This window comes from Rhagoletis zephyria, unplaced genomic scaffold (genome assembly GCF_001687245.7).
Source record: "Rhagoletis zephyria isolate East Lansing unplaced genomic scaffold, Rhagoletis_zephyria_1.1 Rzeph_scaffold_09615, whole genome shotgun sequence".
Taxonomy (NCBI): domain Eukaryota; kingdom Metazoa; phylum Arthropoda; class Insecta; order Diptera; family Tephritidae; genus Rhagoletis; species Rhagoletis zephyria.
In genome coordinates this window covers 1,467-21,280 of record NW_016166693.1, presented here as the reverse complement: position 1 = coordinate 21,280, position 19,814 = coordinate 1,467, and the positions used below count along the sequence as shown (strand labels likewise).

At 35.1% G+C, this 19,814-nt stretch overlaps 2 protein-coding genes across 7 annotated transcripts; both read right to left on the bottom strand.

Annotated features, from left to right (window-relative positions):
* Positions 1-1,794: 1,794 nt before the first annotated feature.
* Positions 1,795-12,054, bottom strand: LOC108375924 (proteasome inhibitor PI31 subunit-like). 5 transcript variants are annotated; one of them, XM_017632083.1, is made up of 5 exons: positions 11,739-12,054; positions 3,595-3,757; positions 3,175-3,480; positions 3,017-3,111; positions 1,795-2,908 (listed from the first exon to the last, which is right to left on the bottom strand). In XM_017632083.1, the coding sequence occupies exons 2-5, from the start codon at positions 3,745-3,747 to the stop codon at positions 2,671-2,673; spliced, it is 792 nt and encodes a 263-aa protein (XP_017487572.1). In that variant the 5' UTR covers positions 3,748-3,757; positions 11,739-12,054; the 3' UTR covers positions 1,795-2,670. The 5 variants fall into 5 exon arrangements, with proteins under 5 accessions (XP_017487572.1, XP_017487568.1, XP_017487571.1 ...); XM_017632079.1 differs by having other exon boundaries at positions 1,795-2,920; positions 11,739-12,039; XM_017632082.1 differs by lacking the exon at positions 11,739-12,054 and adding an exon at positions 8,747-8,768 and having other exon boundaries at positions 1,795-2,920.
* A 3,136-nt stretch (positions 12,055-15,190) lies between these two features.
* LOC108375923 (proteasome inhibitor PI31 subunit-like) lies at positions 15,191-19,461 on the bottom strand. Of its 2 annotated transcripts, none has more exons than XM_017632077.1 (5): positions 19,379-19,461; positions 17,994-18,255; positions 17,633-17,923; positions 17,137-17,249; positions 15,191-15,919 (listed from the first exon to the last, which is right to left on the bottom strand). In XM_017632077.1, exons 2-5 carry the CDS (start codon positions 18,174-18,176, stop codon positions 15,685-15,687), a joined length of 822 nt encoding a protein of 273 aa, XP_017487566.1. In that variant the 5' UTR covers positions 18,177-18,255; positions 19,379-19,461; the 3' UTR covers positions 15,191-15,684. The 2 variants fall into 2 exon arrangements, with proteins under 2 accessions (XP_017487566.1, XP_017487567.1); XM_017632078.1 differs by lacking the exon at positions 19,379-19,461 and adding an exon at positions 19,262-19,285 and having other exon boundaries at positions 15,685-15,919.
* Positions 19,462-19,814: the final 353 nt, after the last annotated feature.

Genomic DNA, 19,814 nt, shown 5'->3' with positions numbered 1-19,814 from the left:
AAGGCTTTGACGGCAGCTTGACTATCAAAAATGAAGGCACGTGCTCACTAGTTTCGTCGCCATGTCGATTGCATACATCTCAGCCTGAAAAAACTGCTGAGAGAAGACGCCAGATCCGGTTCCTATGTCCATTTGTGAGCCATCTGTGAAAGTCATTTCTTTTGTGAAAATGGATATCGAAGCTCCGATCGATGTCAGTTTCCGTGGCCTGATAATCACAGCTTCTGTACTCCACCCACTCTATCGAAGATGGTGGCGTGAAACTTTCAAGTCGTTCGCAGCATGTTAGACGCCTAAAGTCGTATAGTGCTTTAAGCCACGGCACTTTTAACATGCAGGTCTATGGGTGGAATGACCAGAAGTGTCTCTAGCGCCTTCTGGGGCATTGAGCAAAGCACCTCGTTGTGCATAGGCATGCTTGTCGTTGCACCTTTTGCAGGTCGAGTACATAGGATTTGGCGTCGACCGCCTCCCACCATACCAGCGTGCCATAGGTGAGAGGAGGTCTAACTACCGCTTTATAAATCCAGTGTATTATCTGCGATCGTAGCCTCTAGTCTATCCCAATCGTAGCTTTACAGGAGTAGAGCGCATTAAGCTCTTCGGTGTTCCTTTTCTAAGATCGTTTGGAGTCGAGAATAACCCCCAAGAACTTTGCCTCTTTTGACAATTTAAGATTTGCTCCACTGAGAGACGGAGTTCGAAATTTGTCTACCTTATATCTCTTGGTGAATAGGACAAGTTCGGTTTTGGAGATGTTAGCCCCTAGAACGTTTCTTTGTGCCTACCCTGCCAGATCGTTAATTGCAGATTGGAGAATGTAGAGACAGAGATTACACAATATTGCCAGAGAACGTATATGAGTATATACGTTCTCTGGTATAGGTATATGCAATATTTAAAAAAGTAGCAATTGAATTAATTAAAAAAGTAAGAATTACAAAGGTCAAAAAAATTACAACAATTGTAACTAATTACACGATTTAGGATTTAATCTTTTTTGATTCCTTATCCATATGCATAACAAGAATCTTAAAAAAAAAAAAAAGTATTTTGGATTGTTTCCTAAAGGAGTTTTTTTTTTGTAAATATCCCTTTTTCTGGTCTCATAAGGAACCAAAATCAATAAATAAGCTATTGTTTTAAAGCTAGCGCTCAGCGCTCTTTGACAATCATAATATTAATGAGCGAGCCATCATACTTTAATTAAAACAAAATGTAAAACGAAAAGTGTACTATGACACCATTGTGAACGTTATTCGCTATTATTAATTTTCGCTTTTTTCGCTAGATGGCAGCACAAGCGCAAACGAACAGCTGATTTCTGTTGATACGGAAATGTGCAAACCTTTGTGTATTAATTTTTATTGGAGTTCATTTAATTTCGTGCGCTATAAAATTCTTATTTTTAAATTGCATGCAAGCACATTTTTTTTACTAGGATATATAAATTGATTAATAATGCCTAGAAAAAGACCTTTGAATCCTATAAGTGAGCGAAAAAGACGTCAAGCTGCTAAACGAGAAAAGATAAGACAGCAAAGAGAAAAAGATTTTGAGCGTGCAGTACAAGGTATGCGTAGCTAGTGGCAGAAACAAAGTTAAAAGATGACAGTTTTGTTTTATTGCGCAAATGCGCACGAGTCTGCCTAGTTTTAAGTTATTTTTCTTCAGTTCATTACCACTGTATTTTTCATTTCACTGGAATAGTGTAGACAGTAGATTGAAACGACATCCAGCGTTTGCTCGGCTCACAGGACTTGCTTGTTACTGACATAACGTAAACGGGGTATATAAGTATGTAATTCAGTCGGTACATATCAAAGCTGCCTCAGTCCACAGATGCAAATTTTTAATATTTTTGGTGCAGTACACACTGACCGAGTTTCCTCTAAAGCAATGTGACTAATTAATGTTGATAAAAAAAATTTATCTAATAATACCAAATTATTCAATGGTGACAATTTTTTGTTCTAAATTAAATGGCAGGGAAACTACATACCTGCAAACGCCAGATTATTCCTCCAAATATGTTATGTTTCGATTAATATATTTATTTAAAATTAATTTATAGCCATTTATTAGTAAGTTACAGTCCAAATAATCACATGGTCAGGACCTCGTACAACTTCTAATTTTCTTTTATGTTTCATCAATTTTCTAGTGTTGTTGCAATTCATTTAATCGGATGAATTCCCATTTTCAAATATATTAATTTGTATCAAACATTTAATTTAAAATTATTATAAAGTGCTTTCAATTCAATTTGTATTTAAATGGCGGGAACCAAGTCATCATAACGCTAAGTTATTCCTCCACAATAACCGCTCCACTTAGGAGTCAAAACTGCCTAAGTCCATTATGGTATTTTTCAAATGTGCTTAAGACTTCCTTATTTTTAATATGGTTTAATTTTAAAGAATATTTTCTACACAAATTGCTTTCAAGATCAATTTTGTAAACATTGTTACAGTTTTGCAAAAGCTGCTTGAAATAGACAACAAGAACCACAACTTCCTAAAATTGTCTTATGGTGGACCTAAGCAGGTTGGATATGTTTAACGCCTCAATTGTGAAACTTTATTTAGCAATAATCCATATACATGCATACATGTATATATGTAATACTTTGGTATTAATTACATAGTTTTCATATTTAATAGAATTTTATTACAAAAAATCATTATTGCCCCAACCTGGTGGTTGTAAATGACTAAAACTTGGATTTGTGCCACGATTATTTGAAAACGGAGTGGTCGGATAAATGCGTGGTCTCATCGCTCGTGGGTCGCGAAAGTCGGTTGTAAATAAATTGCCGCTAAAATCACTTCTTGCAAGCGGATCTAAATCACGGCGTCCAACGTCAGTTAGAACAAAATATGGACTCGGTGCCAAATTATTGCGTATACTGGAATAGTTTCTGAAATCAAAGAAAACGTTAACAAAACTATAAATTTTTAAGAAAACATATCGCTTAATTCAGCGCTTCACTGCACTTTTCCTATAGCTTTCGTACCTTGGAAGATTAGTTTGATATAATGTTGGAATATCTTCATCAACATGCCTGCCAAATTCTCTAGTACCTCGTGTCTCTGTATTCGGCTCTAATAGCTTTAAAGATTAAGGTAAATAAAATTATAGATTTATAATTCAAACTATTACCAAAATACTCACTGGTTTAATTAGTTGCTTCTGCAATCTTTCAGCTAGCAATTCAGCCTTAGGTATCAATGTTTTCAATTTGTTTCGGTTGTACTCCACTTCACAGATTTGTTCGTCAATATCTAATGAAATCGAAGAGCTGCGTTTACTTGTTGACTCTGACAAATTGATAATTAAACGCTTTTCGAACTCTTTGGCAGCCAAAATATAAATCGTGTCCTGTAGCGAATACCGCAGTGCATATGTTTTTGTCTTCTCATTCCAACCATCTGGCAATAACGCGCAATGTTCTTCACTATGCTCCGGTGGTGGATGATTCTGTAAGGCCAAGCAAGATTTTTTTTATCGAAGTTTTGAAAATATTTACATATGTAAATATATGCAAGCAAAGCTACATAATTATTTAATAAAAAATAATATTTGTGTATGTACCTCTTCACCCAAACCGATGCAGTTCATTCTGCATTGGATACATAATGTAAAATGTGTGAAAAGTATAGCAACATCGGACTTGTTTTGGATTGTTGGCTCATATATTTTAAAGAGCATCTCCAAACCTCCAAGATCATCAGGATTAGCAAACATGTTAATGTGTCTGAAATGAAAATAAGAAATACATACATATCATGTAGGTTAGGGCGGTCCAAAAATGCATGAGAAAAAGTATAGTCGAAATTTTAATGCTCGCTCCCCCTAGGATTGTTCTATGTCGTAAAAAATATACCCCTAATTTTTATATTGGAATCAAAAAATATTTAGAGGTCGCTCAAAGCCTTCAAAGTTTTCCATGTATTTTATATATAGAAATGGTATACAATTCTTAAAAATCAATATTTTTCGATCAGAAAACTCTGATTCTCTGCAGGAGATTCCCTATAATAATACCCAATTGTTTATTTAACCATTTCCTCATAGTAAGTATAGCGTGTAGGTCCGTCAAAAACCCCAAAAAATGCAATGTGGCCACCAATAAAAAGTACTTAATATTAAAAAATGGTTAAATAAACAACTGGGTATTATTATTGGAAATCTCCTGAAGAGACCCAGAGTTTTGCGATCGAAAAATATTGATTTTCAAGAATTCCATACCATTTCTGTAGAAAGTTGTTTTTTACCCATATTAAATACATAGAAAACTTTGAGCGCATTGAGCGACCTCTAGAACTTTTTTTATTCCATATATATGTACATACAAATATGTATATTTTTTCGACAACAATCCTAAGGGGTGAGAGCATTAAAATTCTGACTTTACTCTTTTTGGACTACCCTAATGTAGGTATATGTGTAAATTATAGAAGTTTTTCCAATTTGAAAAAAAAATGTGTTTGATACCACGCGCGACCGAAGCGAAACTTCTTACTATATCCGTATAGATCACCATATTATATGAGTATTTTTTTGCATGACAATGCACACAAATCCTAATCTTAAGCCCAGCCACCCCTGTCATCCCCTCCCTTCTGCTATCATTTCTTCTTTACATCGATATCTGCATTTAATCCCAACCGAACGCTAAGAAGTTTCACTTCAAAAAAAGGACTGTTAGGAGCCCTCTCCAGATACGCAGCTTCTCGACTACCTTCAAATGGCAGGGTTATTGGATGATCTTCAAATACAGTTTCTAGAGTCTTGCCTGAAAGCGCTTATTTAAAAGTGTTGTTCAAAGGTGTTTGCCGAATGGGAAGCTGTTGGAGCGCCTAATGTAATCCGCATTAAAAGTGGGTATCTTCAAGGTTACTTGGAGGTTCACATAACATTACTGGATCATGGCACTATCAAGCTCACAGACAGCATGCTACCGAAATTATCCTCCAACCAGCCCAACAAGGTCAAAATTCCTGAAACGGACTGCTGTGGAGCGATATCTATGATTGAAAGAGGGGACCAAGCATGGTATAACAACGGATCGAAGTTGGACGACTTTGGTACTAGGGCAGGCGTACTTGGACCAAGATTTCAGAAAAGTCTGCCAATGGGTGCATACACAACCATACTCCAGGCGGAATTCTCCGCAATCGAAGTCTGTGCTGGAGAATTTCGTCAGAGAAGGGCACATATGGGGCCAGTTGTAAAACTCTTTTCAACGACCTAGAAGTTCACAATGGAGGAAAGCTGTAATGGATCACTTTAAGTTAAGCTACCTTTGAATAAAAAGGGGTTTTCCTTAGACATAGACTGCAAGTTTTGTGGTATGGTGGATGAAACCGCAGAGTAACGTCGCTAATAGTGAGATAAGCTCTCTGAATGTTTCCGATGAGATCCTACCGAGCGTAATGTGTAATAGACGGAACTGACTCGGCCGTATCTTTGTGACTTCCATGGGAAAAATAACTAATTTTAGAAGCACGAAGAAAGCTGAAGAATTACTTAAATCTGGGATCCACGGATGTGGGGTGGACGGAACACTTATCCACCCTGCGAGATTGAGGCGAGAGCAGACAAAAGGGTATGAGATGAACCCGAGCCCTCAGTCGAAGACGATCAAGTCGATGTGTCCCACAACCTGACTATGACGAGGCTTGAATATCATTTCCGAGACTAATAAAACTGCCGGAGCTGGCGGTCTGGAGAAGGGCGAACTTGCAGAGCGTACAATGTCTGGTGTACGCCGATATCATCGGTAAAAAGTTGCATATGAAAGCAAAGCGAATGTGTCTGCTAGTAAACAAGGACAATACGAAGTCTCTTTTGTCATCAAACAATCAGGCATCGCATTCGCACCTCGGCACTCACGTCACTATTAACAGTTATAATTTCGAAAAAGTAGAAAACTTCGACAAAATCTGATGAGGTGACCCTTGGAGTATTCGAGAGCAAGTTTTTACAGGAGATTGACAGGCCTTTGAGCGTTGGCAACGGCTAACGACTTGCCTTCACCGGCCATTTCCAATGGGCATACGTAGTCGTGCTTTATTGGGCACGGCCTAAAATGCTTACACAAATTGTTTCTCCAATTTCTTCTAGAGAATCGTGAATCGGATGCCTTGAAATGCGCATTTGATTATGTTCTAAAGCAGAGTTGGCCAGTGCCAGCTTTTATTTTGTGCCTGCCGTGAGTAAATTGTACAGAGAGCTTTTGAAAGCTTTGGTACGCGTGCCTATGAAGCGGTGAACTGTTTTCTAAAGTTACAACTCCACACCAATGTTTTCAGCTATAAGTTTTATACTCTTTCTGTGAACACCGAGAGCCGCACCGCCTTAAAAGCTGGGCACATACTTACATACATATTTAGTTTAAACCACTGATGGGCCCGCGGGCAAAGCTCTTTTAAACTTTCCATACATTTTGTATATGCGCGTATTGAGTAAAAGCTCTATCTGCGCATCACTGGTTTAAAGTTATATGCTGGCTTGATATTCTACGTCAGCATTCGTTTACAAAGAATAAATTACATTCATTGATGAAATTGCATTTAAACGTAACAATGATTCGAAGAACATCACTCTGAGTATGAATTGAATTGAGAATTTCATACGAAGATCATGTGATGGTCACTATCACAAAGCGATATTCAAACTGAGTTTATAAAGCTTTTTGAGAAAATATTGCATTGCGCACGTACTGGCTATATATGCATATATGTGTAAGTGTATAAATTTATTCGAATATATGTCCATCGTTTATTTTGAAAGTGACATAAGTCAGTTCATACCTCTTGTACTTTGATGATCGGTTACTTGTATCTGGACGCGTCCGTTATTCGTTTAACTTCATCAACCAACGGTAAAAGGTTTTGTCATTACAAAGTTATAATACAAAGTTTTACAGATGCATTCGGTTACAAGTAACCAGTCATTTAAGCACTAGAGGTAGAAGTGACTTATGCCCCTTTCAAAATAAACGATTCCTATACTGGCGGCAGAACAAAACGGGAACAAACCTTTTGAGAACTTAACGTTAAGAATGAGAAAGCCGTCTGCGAGTCGGGATGAAAATTCGTTCAAGAGAAAACCGCGATTTTTAATCCTAAGCCAGAGGAAAGAAAGCAGGAACATTTCAAGTTCCGGATCGTTTATCATTAAGTTGAAATGTTCATTTATGGAACAATTTTTCATTTTCTGTGCAAGAAAAGTTCGTGTTCTCAACCTTTCTTTGACTTAACTTGCATAACTATCTTTCATTTCTTTTTTGATTAATTTGAATATTCAAATTTGTTCTCCATTCTTCGCGAATAATTCAGAGATTTGTTTCCGTTTCGTTCTCTGCCAGAACGTTCCGGAAACTTTAGTTAACAAATTTGTTTCGGTTATTTTAATTTCGGGAGCTTATCTCGGTTTTGGTCATACCTTTTGTTCTGGGTCCCTGATTTAAAGTCAGAAATTCTCTCTAATGCAAATTTTTTTCTGTTTTTTTGTTTTAACTACACCAACATATTTCATTTCTCTAAAAGCATTTTGACCCTTATTTTACATTTATAAATTTATGTATTTGTTGTAGCGGCTAGAGGCATTTAACCCTAATTTTACATTTCAATCATTAACGGCACACACACTTAAGACATCTAATGAATTCCCTAATTGTATATAACAAACAACCGGAAAGTATTCATTGTCTTGGGCAGCTTACTCAATCACGATTATAAAATTGTATAGAGTCCAGCAAAATTCATGATTACCACAGAAATATTAGAAATCGCTTACCTTTCCCATCCTCGAAGGCCTTACTTGAAGGTGGGCATGTCATTGGCTGTGCGCCGTTGCAAGCTATGTATGTACCTAAGGCGGTCCAAAAACAGTAGCGTCGGAATTGTATTGCTCTCACACCCTAGGATTGTTCTATACCGAAAACAGTATACCCCTATTTTTTTATTTTCAAATCAAAATTTATTTAGAGGTCGCTCAAAGCTTTCCATGTATTTTTATATGGGGAAAAAAAAACTTTTCGTAGAAATCGTATAGAATTCTTTAAAATCAATATTTTTCGATCGGAAAGCTCTGGTTCTCTTCAGGAGATTTTCAGTAATAATACCCAATAGTTTATTTAACAATTTTTTAATAGAAACGATTTTTTATTGGTCGGGGTTTTTGGCGCACCTATAAATTATAGTTGCGATGAAAGAATGGTTAAATAAACAATTGGGTATTATTATTGGGAATCTCCTGCAAAGTAACAGAGATTTTCGATCGAAAAATATTGAACTTTAAGAGTTCTACGAAAAGGTGTTTTTTCCCCATATAAAAAAAAAAAAACATGGAAAACTTTGAGCGCTTTGAGCGGCCTCTAATTATTTTTTGATTTCAAAATAAAAAAATAGGGGTAGAATTTTTTTTCGGTACACTTGACTTTACTTTTTCACATGCACTTTTGGGCGACCCTAATGTACATACATACATTACCGATTAGTTTATAGGAAATATTTAGTAATCATGAAAGCTCAAAGATTTTAAATGTATTTTAGACCTTGCAATTCACCTCAACTATTAATTATCCGGAGCACCTTAAGTCAGTGAAATTGCAATTAGACGTTCTATAGTAATGCCTTGTAGAACAATTTAGCACTAAAAACGGTTCCAGTTTTTTGCAGGAAAAACTCGACGAATTACCAAATATATGCGAATAGTTTACCCAAACATAACGTACACATTTCAATATCACTGAGTACAATAGCACTTGAATAAAATACTTGTACAAAGTACAAAAACAGGCATTCAGGGAACAAAGAAAACAAAATACTGATAAGATACGAGTACATCGTTTGAAAAAAAAAATGCATGCTAATACATACAGTGGGAGCAGAAATTATGTCTTTTGCTAAAAATTTGCAAAGTTTTTTATGGTTCATGCTTTAACCAAACTTTAACAAATTTTCGTTAAAATTTCAACTTTTCAATCTGACTTTTTAAAATTTTTTTGAGTAAGCAGTTTGGTAGCACATTAAATTTTAGTATGTTTTCAAGTGCAAGTTTAAAGCGGCTGCAAAATCGCGTTGATTTTTAAGATTTTTTTCTAACGGATTTTGCGGGTTTTTTCTATAACAAGTGCAATTAATGAAAAGCGGCGTTTTTTTTTTGCGAACGGTCTGGCGCATTTTCTTTCATAAGAAATTTATGCTTGAATGGAAAAAGTTGCAAAATGCCGTAAAAAAATATGCCGTAAAACTTGCACTTTATTATAGTAAAATTTAATGGGCTACCGAACTGCATACTCAAAAAAAATCTGATTAAAAAATTGAAATTTTAATGAAAATTTGTTAAATTTTTCTAAGCTCTGTATAAAGTTTGATTTGGTTAAAGCCTGGAACCATATTTTTATGAAAAAACTAGCAGACCCGGCGAACTTCGTCCCGCCCAAAATTAGATTTTTAATTTAAACATTTTGGTACAACAGTTTCTCCAACAATCCACATTTACGATTTGTACTGCACATTCGTCGGCTAAGACTATCGTTTGGTGGTCGTTTGCCGCCTTAAATAACCGAACGAAAGTGTTATGTCCATGAGAAGATCCCTGGTGGGCACAATGAGCCGGATCTATAGTGAATGTGCCCTAGGAACTTTATCTTATAGTTAGTGGCAATTTCAATATCAATGCGTATCCTTGTTCAACAGAAATATAATATACATACATAAACTGAGACGAAATACCTTAAAAGCCAGTTTCGCGAAAGTAATTTAAGTGAAGAATTATGTTTTTCTGTCAGGTTCTATATTAAATTCAACTAAATAAATAAATTTTCATTAAATTGCTTTCATGAAACTGGCTTTTAAGGTATTTCGACAGGTGGTGATTTGAGATTTACCACTGCACAACTCAACACTGGTTTCTTCGAATGAGGCTCTAACGCATAATAATATTGGCAAATCACATCCATTGGGTCAATCGTAACACACGAGAGTTCAATATGCTCAATAGTGCAACGGGTCGATTTAGTATGACATTCACGGCACCTTTTTTTCACTTTTTAGATTTTTAGTAGTAACTCGACCTCAGCACCGTTTCTAATACATGTTTTGAATGTTCGCCAAATCGGATCATAAAAAAATTTTTAGTACTAACTCAACTCCAGCGCCAACTGGCGGATTACTTTTCCACGCCCCCTTTTTAAAGAGCCGTTTTTTCTCAATGAGCATGTGATTAATTTCATATATCTCCACACGAAGTGTTCCAGTACTGTACCACGAAAACTTCCAGAGATATGCAGTATGAAATTCGGCTTGTATGGTAGGTGCCACGACCCCTTTTCCAATAGCTCCATATTTTCTACATGACTATGCGATTAATTTCATATATCACCACACCAAGTTCCAGTACTCTACCAAGAACAATTATAGAGATATGCAATAAGAAAAATTCGACTTGTATGGGAGGTGCCATGCCCATATAAAGTTCCAGTACTCTACCATGAACATTTCTAGAGGTACTTATTATGAAAAATTCTGTTTGTATGGGAAGTGCCACGCCCCCATTTCAAATAGTCCGAATTTTTCTCCATGAGTATGCGATTGATTTCATATATCTCCATACCATGTTCGAGTACTCTACCATGAACACTTCCAGAGATATGCGGTATGAAAAATTCGGTTTCTATGGGAGGTGCCACGCCCCCTATTCCAATAACTACAATTTTTCTCCATGGGTATGCGATTGGTTTGATATATCTCCATACCAAGTTAGAGTACTCTACCATGAACACTTCCAGAGATATGCAGTATGAAAAATTCGGTTTCTATGGGAGGTGCCATGCCCCCTTTTCCAATAACCACAATTTTTCTCCATGAGTATGCCATTGGTTTGATATATCTGCATACCAAGTTAGAGTACTCTACCATGAACACTTCCAGAGATATGCGGTATGAAAAATACGGTTTGTATGGGAGGTGCCACGCCCCTTTTCCAATAACCACAATTGTTCTCCATGAGTATGCGATTGGTTTGATATATCTCTGTACCAAGTTAGAGTACTCTACCTTGAATACTTCCAGAGATATGCAGTATAAAAAATCGGTTTGTATGGGAGGTGCCACGCCCCCTCTTCCAATAACCACAATTTTTCTGTATGAGTATGCGATTGGTTTGATATATCTCCATGCCAAGTTAGAGTACTCTACCATGAACACTTCCAGAGATATGCAGTATGAAAAAATTGGTTTGAAGGGGAGGTGCCACGCCCCCTTTGCCAATAACCACAATTTTTCTCCATGAGTATGCGATTGGTTTGCTATATCTCCATACCAAGTTAGAGTACTCTACCATGAACACTTCCAGAGATATGCAGTATGAAATATTCGGTTTGTATGGGAGGTGCCACGCCCCCTGAACCTAGCGGTATGAAATATACTTTACATCCGATTCTCATATCTACCAAATATACACAAAAAATTTCATAAAGATCGGTCCAGCCGTTTCGGAGGAGTTCGACCACTAACACCGTGACACGAGATTTTTATATATTAGATAACAAAAAAATTTTAACGTTAAAAACTTTGCAAATATTTAACAAAAATCAACGTGTGCTCATTTCTGCTCCCCACTGTATGTATGAACGTATATAGTATTTAGCTATCACATCATAGTACGAAGTTAAAGGCCATGTACATATGTATATATGTATATTGTTAATAGAATTTTCATACCTCTTATGCAAACTTTTAGTTAGAAATAAAAGAATTTTCTATATAATTCTGGAGAAATAAAAATACATATATGTATATATATATGGTATGTATTAATTTTTATCGCATAATGCAGTCGAACAAAGGAAATTCTGATATTTCTTTTTATAATTTTCTACTCGTATCCAGAAGTCAATGGTTGACGAAAGCTGATAGACTGAACATCATTGCATTGCCGGTTTATATGTATACCGCGAAAGCTAAGCGATTGCTAGTATGTTTCTCATGCGAATTTATAATGATTACTCATTTATACAAACAGCCCAGTACGAAATTTTCTTTACAAAAACTGGAAAAAAATAAAAATTTGAGTGTACTAGCACTCAAAAAGCTTTGAACGAATATATATATATACATCTTTCAGTGAGCTTTTAGAGAGTAGCGCTTAGGGATGGCAGCGATTAATCGTTTGGGTAAATTAATCGATTATTTTTACCCAATTTACGATTTCATTGTATCGTAGTTAAGTGTTTCATTAATCGATTAATTGTAAAATAATCGTAAAAATATTTTCAAGAAATATGAATACTGTAGCAGTCCAAAATTTCAAACAGCCGCAAGAATTGCTCAAGTTCAGAGCATAGAATGGTGTAAATAGTTGTGCATTATAAAGGCTATAAAACTAAGTGTGGCAACGTTAAGGGCCCTACACACTCATTGATTTATTGGCGACTCAGTTGGCCAAATATTAGAAGTTGGTTGTATATAAGCCGTGTGTAGGCAAATTTGTCAACCTTGAGGAAATGAAAACTGTTTACCCAAAACTTCACGGACTTTCAAAAAAAATACTGTCATTTAGTTGGTACTTCGGTGCCTGCTGAGTGCCGTTTTTCAAAAGCTGGTGCTACAGCCACCAATAAATGCAACCGCTTATCCACAAAATGCTTATCAAAACTTTTGTTTTTGCAAAAATGGTTAAATAATAAATAATTATCGTCACTAAAAACACTCGTTTTATTTTATTTAAGGCTAATTAATAAGAGAATTAGAAATTCTTTACGGGAAATGCAAAAAATGCCTTTCGAAAATCGATTAATCGATTATTACTCAATAATTGCAATTAATTTTTTTTTGCTTGTGTTTAACGATATGATTAATTAATCGATTTTTTTTGCCATCCCTAGTAGCGCTTAAATAATTTTAATTCGTAGAACTTTCATACATACATAGATATGTACTTATTTGTTTTGTAATTGAGAAGAAAGACTTGAGAAAATGTTTATTTAGACATAGAAAAATCCCTTTTTCTAAATATTTGAACAAAAAACACGGAGGCAAAGCTGCACAATGTGCACGTTTTGGCCTGCATTGCTGTAAAATATTCACGAAAACCCCTTAAATTTTGCCCGTGATGTAATTAATACCTCTTAGTTTTCAATGCTAAAATAATACCAGTGATATTTTTTGAGCAGAATATAACTGGTAATTTTGCCCATTGGGCTTCATGCTTTTTTAGGGATTTTAAAGTTTTACATACTTTTTTTTTTTTTAACTTTTTGTGTATACTGAGCGCTTCTTCGCGATTTTGCGTTAAAAAATTAAAAAGCAAAAACTATCCGGGTTTTTACTCGAAGTATTAAGTTTGAAACGGTATTTTTGCTTTCAACACAATCGACAAATTTAAATACTATTTATCGATATTTTTTTAATTTATCGATAAAAAACATCGACAGCGACATCGATTATTTGTACGATTAATATTCCGATAATGAAAATAAAATAACATCGAAAAATATTTTGATAGTTCTATCGATTAATATATCGATATCGATAATTTTATCGAAAAATTCACAGAAATAACGTAAATAAAGCGTGCACGAGACGAAAAATCTCTAATTTAGAATAAGTTAAAAATTAAAATTTCCGTTAGGTTTAAAAAAAATATATTTTTTCAATAAAGAACAGTCCTTATATAAGATACAATATACAGATCATCTGGTTCTTTGTTGTTGTAACAACCTGGGCCTGACGTCAATCTGGATCGTCCCGGTTAAGTAGACTTCGATACCCCACTATACCCCACTGCGCCAATAGGGATACGTTGCGATTGGCAACTGTATGTGAGCGCAACCAGGAGTTGGGAGGGGAACAGAGGCGTATTATTCCAAAGAAGAACAAGAAGAGAATTTATCCAACCTGCTGTATGGTACCAGCGATCGATGTTCAGTTCCCCAACCAAGACTAAACTCGATTATCAATAGCGCGGATTTAAAATGATAGAACTGCCGGAACCGATGGTCTGCCAGCCGTGCTATTCAAGTTTGGTGCCAAGAAGCTGGTATTTATGTGTTCTTTGCCCAACCCACAAGAGGGACTACCATGGCATATGGGCCAACTACTACGAGACTAGTCTTCTTAGAATAGACCTCAACAGTCATCTATGTATCTACTTACATATCTCTATCTGTTGACAATTCGAGCCCTCACCGCCAAAATGACGTAAGCGACATTTTTTCCAAAATTTTCTTTTTGATGCAGAAATGCATCTAGATGCTCTAGGAATATTTCTGCATCAAAAAGAAAATTTTGAAAAAAATGTCGCTTACGTTATTTTGGCGGTTAGGGCTGGATTTATAATTTTGAAGTGGTTGCGGACTTCATATACTTGAGAAACAGCATTAACACCAATAATAATTTCTACCTGCTACTTTGGAAAGATTCTATAAAAAAAAATGATTTGTGACGAAATTTTCTAGAGACAATGGAACGATGCGCTCCATGAGTTTTACAATGACATTGACATGATACTGCGAATAAGATGCAGCGCCTAGAAGCAAATGCTCCAGTCCTGAAAGTATTTGAGGCGGCACCTGCCGTTGGTTTAAGAGGAAGGTCTCCTCTGCGTTCGAAATACCGGGCGAAGATTCGAGGCGGCTTTACGTGGAATATCAAATTGGCGTTAGTTGGCACAAAAAAAAACGAAATAAATCACTTAGGCGATTAAAGCGCCTTACACATCTGGAAATTCAAGAAAGAAATCATGATTCCACTGTCAAAATATAGGATGTTTCGCTTTGCTGGAACCTAGTACTGCATACTACCCATACAAATATGTAAATCGATACCTTAATTCACAAAGGCACTAAGGCTAAGAATATCAAAAACAGGCAGGGCTTTTTAAAAAGTGACATGTAACTCCGTTGTTTTTGGTAATAGCACTTTAAAACTTTTAGTGACGGTGTATTTCAATATATCCTACCAAAGTCTTGATTAGGGCCTTTGTCAATTATGGTAACAAAATACTAATCTGTTGTTATTATAAGAGCACTTTGGGTGTTTTTTGCACTTTTTGAGATAATGATTGTCACTGGCATTCCTCGATTTACTTTGATACGAGTAACCTACCATTATTATAGCCACAAAACTTAATTCGTTTGTGGTGTCATAAAGTATTAATGAAGTAAACTCAGATAATTTTACTTTAAAACTGTGTTTCAAACCAAGTTATGAGTTTTTATTGAATAATAAATATGTATGTATAATTTTAATGATTTACCTCAAATGCAATTTCAAAATTTCAATGACTTAACCAAATTCGCTGCCCTGCGGATATTACATACTATGTAGTAAACCATTATAAAAACTTCCATTACAAACTTTTGTTTTTGCCTACATTGATGTTTGGTTATTTAATCGATGGTTAAGACTCATTCACGTAAGCAACAGCCAAAAACTGATAAAGTTAAAATAATTCATTTTATCAGTGAGTCCATGAGTAAGAAGCGTTAAAAAGGCACATTTTCTGTTTCCTTTGCCAATACTTAAGATAAAATAAGTATTTATTTTATATTTAGCTTTTCAAGGGTTAACCAACGATCGAGTAACCAACAATCCAAAACGTAGTCATTATGATTATAAAATTGAATTATATGTATGTAGGTATTTATGTTTTGCGTACCCATACTATTTACATATAATAATCAAAACCAAAATTTGGTGGTGGTAGATGATCTGGATTCGGATCCGCTCGCACAATACGTCCATCTGGTCCAACGGGATCGAAACGCGGATTTAAACCGGTATTAATATCGGGACGCGAAGGCATGGGGAAAAGGTTACCAGGACCGCCACGACCCAAGGGATCTAAGTCGCCGCGTCCGACATCTGGAAATCCAAAAGGACGCGGCTCCATTGGAAAAGAACTGCAACAAAAATGACAATAAGTAAAATAGAAATATGCTTTCAGACAAAAGGAAAAGATTTCTTCGTACTTCACGAAAGCTAGCAAGCAAAAAACCAAAATTAAGATTTGAGTTCTGAAGTTAAAATGCATGTTACGAGCGCTATTGTGACTGACAATGACGAGGACTTATCCAAACTGTTTCTTTATTTGCAAGAACATACAAAATTAGAGTAGAGAGAGAGTTTGTAATTAACCCTAGAATGCCAAGAAAACATTAGTCATTCTTTACTATCAGCATATTCATACTCGTATTCCAGGGTTAACCACTTAATTTAGACTTTTTTCGCTTGAATACTTAAAGTTAAAAGCTTGTTTTCGAGAAGAGACCAAGCTTGCAGTTCGCTGCGGCATGCATATGTATGTATATACATATATGTATTCATACATATATACCCAGTAGGAAAAATTGTAAGCTCCTTACAAGATAATCCATTTTTTTTTTTAAACTTTGATTACCAAAATTGTTGTCAGGACTAATGTTGTGTAGAAGTAAAGCACAAAGTGAACACATCCTATTACGCCTTACTTAAGAAGTTCTAAAATGGTGCACAGATACTACATACTTTAAGCTGCAATACCACCGGTTGGATACGATATCGTAATCTGCGGTGCTTCAACATTCTTATGGCAATCTTTATATTCCGAATACTCCAAATCGTATAATATAGGGTAACTCATAACGTGCGATCAGTTGTGCTTGCTGCGATACAATTTTTAACACATCGTATCGCACCCGCATCTGTACGAGCACTCCCATATGCCGCAGTGGTTTGTATTGATGGCATATCGTAAATTTTTGTATCGCATCTGTTTGAGGCCACCTTTAGTTAGGTAAAGCGGTTTAGAAGTATATCTGATACCAAATGTACATTCTAAATTCCTAAACCAATAAGGCATAGCTTTGTTAAGGAAAGGAAATTCGCAGGGAAGTAATAAGAACTTCTGGGTGAAGCGTAAATTGCTAGTAAGGTATTATTACGTGCTTCTTTTTCCTACTGCGTATGTATACATACATATAAGCATGATACAAAAATTACTTGTGACATGCATATAAGTATGCCGAATATAAATATATGTATTAATATCTTAAAGCTATAAATAACACTCAACAACATTACCCATGTGAGAGTATGGAAGCAATTCAACTTAATGCAATTTAACACACTTATTGCTTACCCCATTGGTCTCATGGGTCCGCCAATCGCTAATGGATCTCGAAAGTTTGGGGAACGTGAATTTTGGTTGACATTTGTTTGCGTAGTTACCTCTCTCGTATTACCCGTAAACACCTATAGGAATACGGCATATTCGAAAATGACAAATAACACAAAAGAAAATTTCATGGGTCGATTATAAGTAGCCAAGCAAACTGATATAGAAATTTATATTAAGTAAACAAATCTCACTGGAAGGCACTGTTAAGTAACTGATAATACAACTTTTGTAAACAATGTGCATAGCTACTAGAAATTGAGCGCATCCAAACTACACAAACAACAGTAAAACGAATATACCCTTTCATTGGTTGTATAGGTGGCAAACGCAGTAACAAGCTTTCAGCCGTTAACCACCATCTTAAATATCGTTTCACCCACATGGAACTTTCAATTCAGCTGACATTTGTATGCTACCCATAATCGACCTATACTAAAAGCTTTAATTAAGTAATTACCGGATCAATCAATTCTTTGCGATAACGATCTGATATCAGCGACGCATCAGGCATCAATGTGCTTAGTGGTCCCTTAAGCTGTTTAACCCATTCCTGTGGATTTAATGTTATGTTGGTCACCTTTGTATCCTTAACATCAAGCAAATTCATTGTAATGAAATCATCTGTAATATGTCCTATTAAAAGATACAATCGGCCATTATGTAAATAACGCAGGGCACATCTTCTGTCTCTATCATTCCAGGCGTCGGGCAATAGTTCAGAGCCCACATCTTCATCGGATATAGTTTTCTTTCAATAAAATAAAAAGAGAATTAAGATATCTTGTAGATGTTAATAGAATACATGATTAAATACTCACATCCTCGCCAACGCCAAGACATTGCATCTTATATTGTTTAACAAGCAAGAAGTGCGCTAATGCTATCAACACATCTGATTTTTTATCGACATTTTTCTCAATTGTCTTGTATAGTAAATCCCAGCCAAAAAAATCGTTGGCTGTTGTGCCAGTTGCCGAGGTCCCTACACCTCCAGACGACATGTCTGCGAATTTCGAAGCAACGAATTTAGCCGATTTTTATGTGTATTAATCTCAAATTTTCTGAAGTCGTTTTTGATTTCTTTAAGAAAAAATACGAGTATTATCATTCCTGACATATTTGTTTAAACTGTTCCTTCCCCTTAAAATTAACGTACTATATACATATACAAACATCTAAGGTTCACACAACAGAGTGAAAGCATCCATTCGTGCTTTGGTAAGAAAAACATACGTACATATATACATACACCCACCAGAATATGTTTCCACACAGTTTTTTTTTTTAATATTTGCAATGTTTTTCGTAATTCATTTTTTTTTCAAATTTTTTGATATATAGTTCATTCTGCATCAAAAGGCATACAAATTAATGATTCAAAGTATTTACAAAATTTAGGAAAATTCGACAAATTTTAAATTTTGCAAACAAAATTTCTTAGAATTTTTTGGAGTCCATATGCAGTTTTGTAGTTCACTCAATTGCAATATAATAAAGTGCAAGTTTTAAGTGGCTACCGGTGATTTTTGAGAATTTTTTTACTGACGCTCTCCAGCATTTTTTCCCATACAAAAAAGCAACAACAAAATTTAAAAAATGCAGCGGTAGCTTATAGCCACTTAAAACTTGCACTTTATTATACTGAAATTGAGTGAACTACATACTTTAAACAAATTTTTAAAAATTTGTTTCCAATGTAGAAAATTTTGGTGAAAATTTGTCGATTTTTCCTAAATTTAGTAAAAACTTTGAAACCGTATTAATTTATTTAAAAATTCATTACGAAAAACATTTCAAAAATTAAAAAAAAAATACTGTACGGAAACATTCTGCTGAGTGTATGTACATATATATGTAGGTATGCACATATGGAAGTTGCTTAGATTCTTGATATCATTATTATCATATGTATTAATGCAATCATGTTACTATAGTGTGTCTATTAATTTATATATAGTATAAGAAACAACAGCAGTGGTTATTTTGCATTGTGTACTAAGTAAAAGCATACGAATGAGCTGCGTCATTCATCCACGCAAGCTTTGCTTTTGTAATGCTTGTAAATATATAAATATTATAAGTAAACCTTAATGTCTGCTTAATATCAATGCTTAAACTTAAACTTCTTTACAAATATGTAAAGTTGTAATATTTTATAATGAGTAAATTGTATGGTGAAAATAATAACAAATAGAATAACAACCTCACGCAATCTGTTTTTCTGCTACTTCTACTTGAATGACACATTCACAATAATTAAATAAACGAATACGTACAGTGGAGTTGACTCGCCGAGGTACATAGTTCTCAAATTTGTGTATAACGTAGAAGCTGCTCAATATGCTTGATTTGCTCATAACGATTTTTTAAACTCCAATCATATGAAAATGGATAAATAATTGAACTGAGCTGAGCATGTTTTGGGACTACATATAAATTAAAAACTAACACCCAAATTCATAAAAAATAAAGAAGAATTTAAATGCTTTATAAATCGAAAATTTTTATGAAAATGTCACTATATAGAGCTGTATCATGTTCCAACTACACAAGATCTGACAAGATGAAGCAAAAGAAAAAAGTAATTTTCTGGCTGACGTTTATAATTTCGGGGCCACGTTATTTTCTTTGAAAAGTAA

Coding starts and splice junctions, on each gene's coding strand:
- LOC108375924 (XM_017632079.1), bottom strand. CDS start 3,747: ATGTTTGCTAATCCTGATGATCTTGGAGGTTTGGAGATGCTCTTTAAA. Junction 3,481..3,594: donor GCATCGGTTTGGGTGAAGAG/GTACATACACAA, acceptor TTGGCCTTACAG/AATCATCCACCACCGGAGCA. Junction 2,921..3,016: donor TATCAAACTAATCTTCCAAG/GTACGAAAGCTA, acceptor CTTTGATTTCAG/AAACTATTCCAGTATACGCA.
- LOC108375923 (XM_017632077.1), bottom strand. CDS start 18,176: ATGTCGTCTGGAGGTGTAGGGACCTCGGCAACTGGCACAACAGCCAAC. Junction 17,924..17,993: donor GTCTTGGCGTTGGCGAGGAT/GTGAGTATTTAA, acceptor TTTTATTGAAAG/AAAACTATATCCGATGAAGA. Junction 15,920..17,136: donor GGACCCATGAGACCAATGGG/GTAAGCAATAAG, acceptor TTTTTGTTGCAG/TTCTTTTCCAATGGAGCCGC.